Source organism: Gossypium hirsutum, chromosome A12 (assembly GCF_007990345.1).
Source record: "Gossypium hirsutum isolate 1008001.06 chromosome A12, Gossypium_hirsutum_v2.1, whole genome shotgun sequence".
NCBI classification, from domain to species: domain Eukaryota; kingdom Viridiplantae; phylum Streptophyta; class Magnoliopsida; order Malvales; family Malvaceae; genus Gossypium; species Gossypium hirsutum.
This window is the reverse complement of record NC_053435.1, coordinates 94,826,931-94,837,676: the sequence shown is the minus strand read 5'-3', so window position 1 is coordinate 94,837,676 and position 10,746 is coordinate 94,826,931. Positions and strand designations below refer to the sequence as shown.

General features: G+C 29.0%; 2 protein-coding genes across 2 annotated transcripts; both read left to right on the top strand.

Moving 5' to 3' along the window:
- The first annotated feature begins 1,522 nt into the window (after positions 1-1,522).
- LOC107919502 (ribonuclease 1) lies at positions 1,523-2,862 on the top strand. Its single transcript, XM_016848953.2, has 4 exons — positions 1,523-1,679; positions 1,782-1,940; positions 2,206-2,404; positions 2,495-2,862. Exons 1-4 carry the CDS (start codon positions 1,578-1,580, stop codon positions 2,770-2,772), a joined length of 738 nt encoding a protein of 245 aa, XP_016704442.2. The 5' UTR covers positions 1,523-1,577; the 3' UTR covers positions 2,773-2,862.
- A 2,611-nt stretch (positions 2,863-5,473) lies between these two features.
- LOC107918619 (ribonuclease 3) lies at positions 5,474-7,721 on the top strand. Its single transcript, XM_016848210.2, has 4 exons — positions 5,474-5,658; positions 5,777-5,932; positions 7,092-7,290; positions 7,371-7,721. Exons 1-4 carry the CDS (start codon positions 5,551-5,553, stop codon positions 7,592-7,594), a joined length of 687 nt encoding a protein of 228 aa, XP_016703699.2. The 5' UTR covers positions 5,474-5,550; the 3' UTR covers positions 7,595-7,721.
- Positions 7,722-10,746: the final 3,025 nt, after the last annotated feature.

Below are 10,746 nucleotides of genomic sequence, written 5' to 3'. Positions count from 1 at the left end.
TAATTGAAGAACTCAACTTGAAAATAAAATTTCAAGTAAATTTAATATTTAGATAATATAAAATAATAATCGTAAGATTGTTTGGAGGTAGAGGTGCTCATGAGCTGGGCTCAATCAAAATTTTAAGCTCGTTTGTTAGGTTTGAGTTTAGTTTGGCTTAAAAAATCGGCCTAAAATTTTGTTCAAGTCCGACCCAAATAAAAACATTAGAACCCAAGCCCGAAACAAACTTTTCGAACTTATATTTTTATCTAAACCTTTTAATTTTTCGAACGAACCTTTAGACCAAACCAAATAACCCAGTTCATAAGAAGTTGTATTTGGAAGAGTTGATACAGCTTGGAACTGGTATTCAAATATTGTAAATATAAAATAATACTAACAAACTCGAAAGCAATTGCAAAGAGAAAAGAAGCTTAAAATAATAATAATAATAATAAAACATGGATTTTGAAATCAATTGAATTTCCAATCACGAAAGTGCAGAGATGGGTATTTTTTTTTTTTGAAAACTGAGCAGACACTTGTCTACTTCTTATGGGTTAGGGTGGAATTCTTAAATTCATGAATGTGTGAAGGCATTTAAAAAACATCATACTTTCAACTCCCAAACAACCAATAATTGGCACTTCTAATGTATAAAAAGTATGGTTGATTCCCGTTACCTGCTTTGCCATCTGCTCCCAAGTGTCACCATCTCACTTTCTTAAATTTTGATTTCCGATTTGTTAAATTAATAATGTTGATTTCGCTTCTGATTTTTCATCTTTGTTTATTTCTCTCTGCTTAATTTTAGAAATGTGATATTTGTTTATGTCTCTATTTTATTAATCATACTTAGATGGATGTAGGGATAGTATGTAACATTGAAAGATGTAATGTAGAGTAAATAAAACCTTAGGTTATCTATGATGGTCTTCAGGTAGCTTAGAATGCTAAATGAGAAAAGTTATTATTGAGACTGACAAAGTTCAGTCAAACAAGAATTTGATTTTAAAGATTCAATAATTATACAGACGTGATTGACATGTAAAAATTATGCAAATACCAAAGCATGCGAATCATATTCTAGCTAGATTGATGAAGGAATTACCCATTGGTCTCAAAATATTCTATGCAGCTCCTCCAAAGATTGTTAACCAGATTTGATTAGATAGACGACTCTCGATACCTAATCTTGCTGATACTAATATTATTTTGTAATTGATACTCCTTTATATTTTGTCAAAAAAATTTCTATTCGAATAATTTGTTCTATTCAAGTAAAATTTTCTCAATAATAAGATTGATTGATAACATTAAATGTTTGGAGCTGTCCAAATCAATGAGTCAATATATATAGCAGAAAACAAAAAAGGGAAGTAAAATGTCTAACCGGATTCATACCATAAAATCAAAAGGCTTAGTATGAACATGGAAATGAGCCGACAAACGTTACATGACATACAGATTTTGTAACTTATAAAGGATCTGTTCAGGATATCCGCCTCCTGATTCCATACCTTAAACCTTCCATTTAACCTTATAAAACCCGTTTAATCATTCTCAACTCTTCAAACATTATATGGTAGAACACAATGGAGTCCAAGTGTTTACTTCTTATCTATCTTCTGGTTTTGCAGTCTCTGGCACTTCTCTGTGTTTCCCAGGATTTTGATTTTTTCTACTTTGTTCAACAAGTGAGTTGTTTGATTGTTAAGAAACAAAGATTTTTCCTCCTTTTTATTTTTTATTTTTTTTCTGGATTCTATTGTTTTTCATTTGTTTTTATGTACTTGCAGTGGCCAGGGGCTTACTGTGACTCAGACAAGAACAGTTGTTGTTACCCTACAACAGGGAAGCCTGCTGCTGATTTTAGCATTCATGGACTTTGGCCTAATTACAATGATGGGTCATACCCTCAAAATTGTGATTCTAACAACCCATTTGATGCATCTAAGGTATAATCTTCCATCTTATTATTATTCTTCCTAGTGGAAATTTAAATAGCAGTCACAATATGAAATTACAAAACACGCTGATAAATTGATCGTAATTCTTATTTTAGGCCTTCCAAAAAGTAAAACATTAAATTTAAACATGAAAATATTTAAATTTTGGCCCTTTAAAAAATAAATAATTTAATTTAAGTATTTTTAACATAATATTTTTAGTTTTAGCTCCCTGAAATTTTAAATTTTCATCTTGGCTCATGTTGACACGTAGATTTCAGACCTCATCAGTAACATGAGAAAGAACTGGCCATCATTGTCTTGTCCAAGCAACGATGGGGAAAGCTTTTGGTCACATGAATGGGAGAAACATGGTACCTGTTCCGAGTCTGTCTTTGATCAACATACCTACTTCGAAACAACACTCGGCTTAAAGCAACAAACCAATCTCCTTAAAGCTCTTAAAGCTGCAGGTAATCCATAAAAACTCAAAACTTCCTATCCATATTAGCTTTATTTGCTGCAGTATTTGTTACAATAAAAAAAAATTCTGGGTATTGCAGGAATCGAGCCAGATGGAAGTAGTTACAGTTTGGAGAACATTAAAGATGCTATAAAAGAAGGAAGTGGGTATACACCTTGGATAGAGTGCAATGAAGATTCATCAGGGAACAGCCAACTTTACCAGGTGTATCTATGCCTGGACAAATCAGGGTCCAACCTCATTGAATGCCCCGTTTTTCCTAAAGGGAAGAGATGTGGGTCGGAGATTGAATTTCCTACCTTTTACTCTTGTTATATTTGGATTTCCAGCATTTTTATTTCTCATGTCGTGATATAGGTTCAGGGCTTGTTGTCTTTGTATTTTATGATTGGAATGACTCATCACCCAAATGCCAGTTCAATGAAAAGAAACAGTATTTGTTATTTATACGTTATAAAGTGTATTACGCAATCCAGACAAGCCAAAAGTAAAGTGAAAAGCATGATTTATCATTTAAATGGTTGACCAAACTGTAAGCAAAGGTTTTTAGAGCTTATATTCTGGGTAATTGCTGTTGGAGGGTTGCTTTCTGCGTCTAATTCCAAGCAATGGTTTTCTTTAACCCAAATATTCAATTTCATCATCAAGTTTTACAAGACAATGCATTTGCTACGAGATAAAAGAATAACATAAGCGTAAATTGTACTGTAGTTTCTCCTACTTCTAGACAAATAATTTTAATTTTTAAATGTAATTTTAAGAATTTTAAAAATTCAATATTTTTTTTACACATTTTCTTCCTTTTTTATATTTGGGACTCATTTTTGCCATACAGAAATACAAAAAAAAAGAGGCTAATAATATTTAAATCGATTTTCCTACTAAATTTTAGGATATAAACTAATAAAAATGATAGCTTCCATTATTAAGAGTTTGTATAATAAAAGAGAAATTAATGTATTGTGATGTTTACTTTTGGTAGAAATTAATAACATTATCCGAGTATATCAAAATCAATTAAGTCCATGTAGAGAGAGCAACAACAAAATTTTTTAAACTGATAATGGGGTCTTCAAATAAAATTAAATTTAAGGGATTATTAAACTCATACTTAGCCATTCGATCAATAATTGTATTTTGGCTCCTCGGAATGTGATGAATCCGTATCCTCCAATCTCTATTGATGAAGTTATGAATTAAACATAACTCAGCTAAGCTACTATTGACAATACAGCCCACCAGTAAACATTCAACAAATAATGCTTTATCCCATTCAATCTCTAATTGCCGATGATCCCTGTCCCATGCTGCATATATGTGAAAAACATATTATTTTAAGAATTCAATAATTATTATTTATACAATATTAAGTTTTATTTTGCGTAATATTAATAACTTTTTTTCTTTTTACGAAATATACCCCAATATAAAATTATGAATTTTAAAATTACTAATTAAGCTAAATAACTAAATTTAATGATTATATTTTATTTTTTAATGTAATTATAAAAAATAAATTTAAAAATTTAAAAATTGATTTAAAAATATATAAATTTTAGACCAATCGATACGAATCGGTATATACTGGTACAATATTAATTAAAATGGATTAAAATACACTAAAATTTTAATTGGAATGAAATTTAAATTATTTGGTGTTTAAACAATACATACCAACGAGTACACTCGATACTTGTAAGATTAAGGGTAAAGATAGAGGTAGGAAGTAGTTTTACCCCCTCCAAATAAAGAATTGTTATATAGTTCCTTCAAATTTTATAAAAAAACACAAATTAATATAATGATTTAATCCTTCAAATTTAATATTAGTTTTATTCTTAAAACAAATTTTTTTTGGCTTTACTCTTGTGTATATGATACCAGCTACTATGAGTAACAAACTTCCTCATATTGAATGCCTTCTTTTGATTTGCCTGCCACCCTTTTAGTCTGCTTTGAATTTTTACTTTTCCATTTTTAGCGTGCATGTAATCAATAACAACACATATTACGATATATATGAGATATATTAGGGTCTCTTTAGATAGGTGATGTGTTTATTTGCGGTTAATATAAAAATATAGTGATGATAAAATTAAAAATTATAACGATATCATAAAGTGAGACAAAAAAAAATTAAACGCATCACACTAAAATAAATGCTCATTCAAAAGGTCTTTAATATACAATCAATCTTCTTTATAATAGTCACTCAATTTTTTATTATGATTTATTAATTTAATTTTTTATAACAGTTTCAACTTATAATAACAACTATAATTATAAAGTACATGCATTATTAAATTAGTTCTCTATAATAATCTCTCGACTCAAATATTAAAGTAAAACTATACATTTATGATAAAAAAAATTAAAACTATACATATTTCATAAAAGCATGCATATTAATTACATTTTATTAAATAAAAAAAATCTTTTTAAGTAAAACAAAAGAATCATAATTTTTTTAAAACAATTATGCTGCTATGAGTTTTACACATAAAAAACTCATAAATTATTTAACATGAGAAATTTTAATTTAAAAATGTTTTATTTTAAATATTAGGAAAGAATAATTTAAAAACTGTTATATTTATGATTTAAATCTCAAATTTAATTATAAATATATAACAACCATCTCTTTATAATAATTAAATTTTGATAAATAAATGAAAATATCATAAAAAGAAATGGATTATGTAGCAAAATTATTATTATTATTATTATTTTGTCATATATAAAAACAAAAATAAAAGATCCCTTATCAAACAAACCAATCCCCTTCCAAAACGATTAAAACTTCACGTGTTAGGGCACAAGGGATGAAATTGTTGACTTGCACGCAAGAGGCCACTCCCCCCTCCACCAACATTGCTACTACTTTTTAATTATAACCCAATTAACCACGTCTTTAAAACCAATAAGATTAAGACCTAATAATCAAAACATTCTTTTAGAAACTAAAATCCATCGAAGATGACCTTAAAACACGCCAACATTAATGTGTTGACAAGAATATGCTGCCAAAAAGGATCCATGATCCTAAAAACTTACCCCTTCTTGCCTTTATAAATATACTCATCCATCAAACACAACTTCATCATTTGTTCAAGAGAAAAAAAAACTTCTAAAAACATGAAACTCACCTCAGGTTCAATCGTTATCATCAACCTTTTGGCATTACAATACTTGCCTGTTCTTTGTCTCTCACAAGATTTTGATTTCTTCTACTTTGTTCTACAGGTAATGAAAACGATGAGACTCCCTTATTTATGTTATACACATATATTGTTCTTTTAGTTTGTGTTTAAAGTTTATCGTTAAGCTCATGTTTTGGAGTTTGGATTATAAATTGGTACAGTGGCCTGGATCATACTGCGACACGAAACAAAGATGTTGTTACCCGAAGACGGGAAAGCCTTCCGCGGATTTTGGGATCCATGGACTTTGGCCTAATTACAACGATGGTGGCTACCCTTCCAACTGTGACCCCAACAGTCGTTTCGACAAATCTGAGGTACATATTATACTTGCGGCACTATATGTAACGTGATGGTTTTTAAGGTTTTAGAAAGACCAGCAATTTTTTTTTTGTTTATAGATTTGGAATATTCGAATAGATAAATGTGAATAATGAAAAATACAACAAAGCTATTAATGATTAAGAGAATAAAGAACATCTATCATATCTAAGTATGTTGAAAATATAACACAAAATTATATTCGTTTTAACCTTTAACAGCATTTTAGCCTTTAAAATGAAGAAACAGGTAGTAATAATTCAGTTCCAAGATAGTGCGATGAAGGGGACTGTACTGTAAACGTAAGCCCCTGCGCCCTTTGCTTTAAAGGAAGAAGAATCCTGGGTACATATGCCCGCTGTCTACCTTGGATCACACAGATTATCTTTATGCTCACATTTAGTCATGCTTAAGATTTCTATTGTTTTTATTCGAGACAAATCTATCTGTCTTTTGAAATAACATAATTTATTTGGTTAGCTCTAATGAAGAAAAATTATTTGGTTAGCTAATAATAATTTTTTTTAATTGCACCTCACATATCAAATTATAACCTTCATTTTAAATTGGTCCTCAAACTTCAAATCATTTTAATTACATCTTCAAATTGTCGATATTTTATTAATCAAATAATTATGTTACTAAAATCGTGACATTAACTGTTAAATGATATATTGAAACTTATATACTGTAATTTAAAATTAATATTGTAAATTAAGCTACAAAAGATTTTGTGTCATTTAATGTTCTAATAGCGAAAATATCTTATTGATATAACCTTAATAGTTTGAAGATGTAATTAGTATATTTTCAAATTTAGGACTAATTTAAAATGAGGGTCATAATTTAAGGATATATTGTGTAATTAACTTTTCTTCTTTGATTAAAGTACTTTATTCACATGACAACAGCTATAACTACCGAATTTGTCACCTTACATGGTGGGAGTGAGAGTCGAGGAAAACAAAGCAGACCACCCAACACTCAACAGCCTGTTTATGTCTCGATTTAGTCAAATGTCTTTCGTGGCTTAAAAGAATACTAATTGCTGCTAAAATCCAAATTATTATTGATATTGTTTAATCACAGAAATACGCAAATATCATTTACCAGCAGATTCCATGGGATTAACATAATGGCTTCTCCTGTAAATAGATTTCAAGCCTGATTGGGAGTCTGGAAAAGGAATGGCCCACTCTTTCATGTCCTAGCAACGATGGAGTTAAGTTCTGGACTCATGAATGGCTAAAACATGGGACTTGCTCAGAATCTGAACTTGGCCAACGTGAATACTTTGAAGCTGCTCTCCAATTGAAACAAAAGGCTAACCTCCTTCAAGCTTTAACAAGCGCAGGTAACCCCCAAATTCATAAAGATTCGGGTCAGAGCAATATATAATTAATAGTTGTTTGAACGAGTTTGCTTGTGCTGCAGGAATAAAACCAAATGATGAATTCTATGAATTGGAGGAGATCGAGGATGCTATAAGGCAAGCAGTTGGGTTTACTCCCGGCATTGAGTGCAATGTGGATTCATCTCGTAACAGTCAGCTTTATCAAGTTTACTTGTGTGTGGATAATTCCGGTTCAGATTTCATTAAATGTCCTTTGTTACCCAGGGCTAAATGTGGTTCAAGAATCCAGTTTCCTAAGTTTTAATATCCATTTTCCAATCCATTTGTTTTAATTTAATTTATTCAGCAAATTGTTGCATATCCTATGGGAAAAAGTTCTTTGTAATTTGCAATAATAAAGGGTTTGAAACTCTTACCCATTGATGATTCAACCCCCAAAGTTTCAATTGCTTCTCAACAATATTGTTTAAGAATAAAATGGGATTAAAAGTTAAAGGTTGAAATATTAGGAATTTATAGCAAGTGCTTCTCAACGGGTAAATTAATTAGATGCAGCAATTGATCATGTGATGACTTGCACGAAAGGGCTACCATCATTTTAATTTGTCCCACCACTTAACACTTAAAACCTAAACCCAATAAGCTGTTATTGGGTTTAGACATATTTTAATCATATTTTAATAAATTTTAATTATTTAGTGAAATAGGAATTTGAGTCTAGACATGAAAGTTATCTCGAACTCAAGTCAACTAGAACCATGAAAGTATGAACATATTTATCTAAGATCTTTTAATAAAATTTTGAAAAATTTGAAAATACAACTAGAATTTTTAGTAATAAAACTAAAAATATAGCTACAAATGAAATAAAAATTAAAAATCCAGGAGAATCATTTACTCAACCAGTTCCACATAGAATAGATGATTTAAATAAAAGAAATGTTGCAAAATGAGGAATATATTTAGACTTAACTAATATTCTATTCCTATTGCAGACTATGAAAAAACCATAGATGATTGGGCACAATCTATGACTATTGTTGTAAACAACAACAATATGTGGTAAAAAGAAAAAAATTAAACTATTTTGTTGGAACATTTCAAGGATATGTTCTACAATTTCAAAGAAGATGGGAAAAATCTGATAAAAAAGAACAAAAAGGGCAGTTAATCAATCAAATAGGAACTCCCAAAAATCTTTTAAAAGGATTAACTTTTATTCTAAAAATAGAATTTTGTGGCTGATAAAAAAGATCAGGATAGTATATCTAGTTATATATTGTCAAAAATTAAATTATGTGATATTAGATATTTAGAAGAATTTTCTAAAAAATTTTCTAAAAAATTTCTTCATGAATATCAAAAACTAAAAAATGAAAATATAGAATTTTGGAAAAACTAATATTTTCATAAATTACCACCACCATGAAATGAGATATGTATAAAAAATATGTTTCTTATTTAGAAAAGCATAGTAAAATGGCGGGTGTAGAACCAGAAAATATAGACTCTATAGGAAATAAAATTAATTTTGCAAAAGAAAGAATAACTTCATTTTGTTTACAAAGTAAAGCTTCCAAACAAAGTTAAGCATAAATTAAATACTAAACATTGTATAAAAATTTTAGAAAATGAATAGGAATTTGGATAGAAATTAGTACATCCAGCTACTTATAAATGATATAAAAAGAAAATAGAAGATATAAATTAGTTAGATGGAAACTAAGAAATAAAAAATATATTGGTTATAATAAAAAGGAAAGATTTGTTAGAAGAAAAACTTCTAAAAAATCTAAAAAAATAAATATGTAATGTTTTATATGTGATGAAGAAGCTCACATAGCCTCCTAACAAAGGAAAAAGTGCAAAGAAAGTGATTAAAACACTTGAAGAACAAGACTTAGAAATATGTTATGAAGAGGAAATAAAGCCTGAAGAAATATTATATGAATTAATATTAGAAATAGATTATGATATAGATGAAGAAGAATATATATTTATGTTTAATATAGGAAATAGTTCTAATAATCAACTAGAAGAAATTCCTAAATCTGAACAACAAAATATAAAATTAGGAAATCTAATCGGAGAAGAAAAAGACTTTTCTGATGAAATGATAGAAAAAATAAATAAAAATCATATTTCTAAAGAAGAAATATATAAAATATCTAAATTCAAAATATGGAGTCAAAGACATATAGAAAAAAATAAGTGGTAATACTATGGCTAAAGATACCAGAGGAGGATTAACTGAAATCCCATTATTTACTAAAGATAAAATTAAGAGGATTAAAAAGAAATATCCTCAAGTTAGATATATACATTTAGGAATAATAATGATAACTATTAGAGCTTTATTTAAAAGAGGTCGTGATATACCTATAATAGCAGTTTTGCTAGATAAAATATTTGAAAATCCAATAAAAGCACTCATTGGAGGAATTCAATCAAAGTTACATACCAGTGTAATAGGATTTAAAGTTAAACCAAACTACTTTATATCTATTACAGATCTTCTAATAGAAGAGAATCTATGTCTAAGAATTCAGACAAAAAATTCTGAAATTCATGATTTAGCAAAAGATCTAGCAATAAGTTGGATTTCTATTAATGAATATACTAATACAACAGAGGTAGAGATTAAATAAATTAATAATAAAATTATTGAGCTCTTTGAACCCAATAAATTTACTACCGAAATACAACCAAGATTATTACATTTAAGAGATTTATCAATACTAAAAGACTGGATGATAGAAAAGATAAGTAGTACAAGTACTTCTAAACTTGTAAGTACTATAGAATATATGTCGTCTGAAGATAAATTATATTTTAAAAATATTGTTGTAACACCTCAAACCCAGTCTAGACGTTATGGCCGAATCTAGCAATGTCACATGAAAGGGGTTTTGAAAACGGAGCTAACTCGATAAAACCCTTAAGCTCATAAATTACTTTCATTTAATTCAAAACATATATTTAATTAGTCAACTTGTCTTTAATCATATCATTTTAGCGGAAGCTTAGGAAATTCATCGTGTTTAAGGAAAATAGTTCACATTTTAAGAAAATCATGTTTTAGATAAAACCAAAAACTGAAAACTAACTCCAAATAATTTAAAAGAGTCTAAAAAGTCCCAGAAAATACAACCTCTCCAAACTCAAAGCCAAAACTTTAAATAAAACATAAAACAAAATAAAACAGTAAAAGCTGGTGGTTATCGTCGAGTCCTCTGTTGCACCAATCTGCCTAACTCTATGGATTACCTGAACGGATTAAACAGAAAAGAGCGAGTTTACGTAAACTCAATGTGTAACCCCACAGAATTAAGCACACACACAACCAGAAAGTCAAAAAACAATCAGATACAGATTCGGGCCTAAGCCCATTACAGATATAGATACACAAATCAGATTCAGAATCCTACCCTCATCCTCTGCACACCATCTCCGACC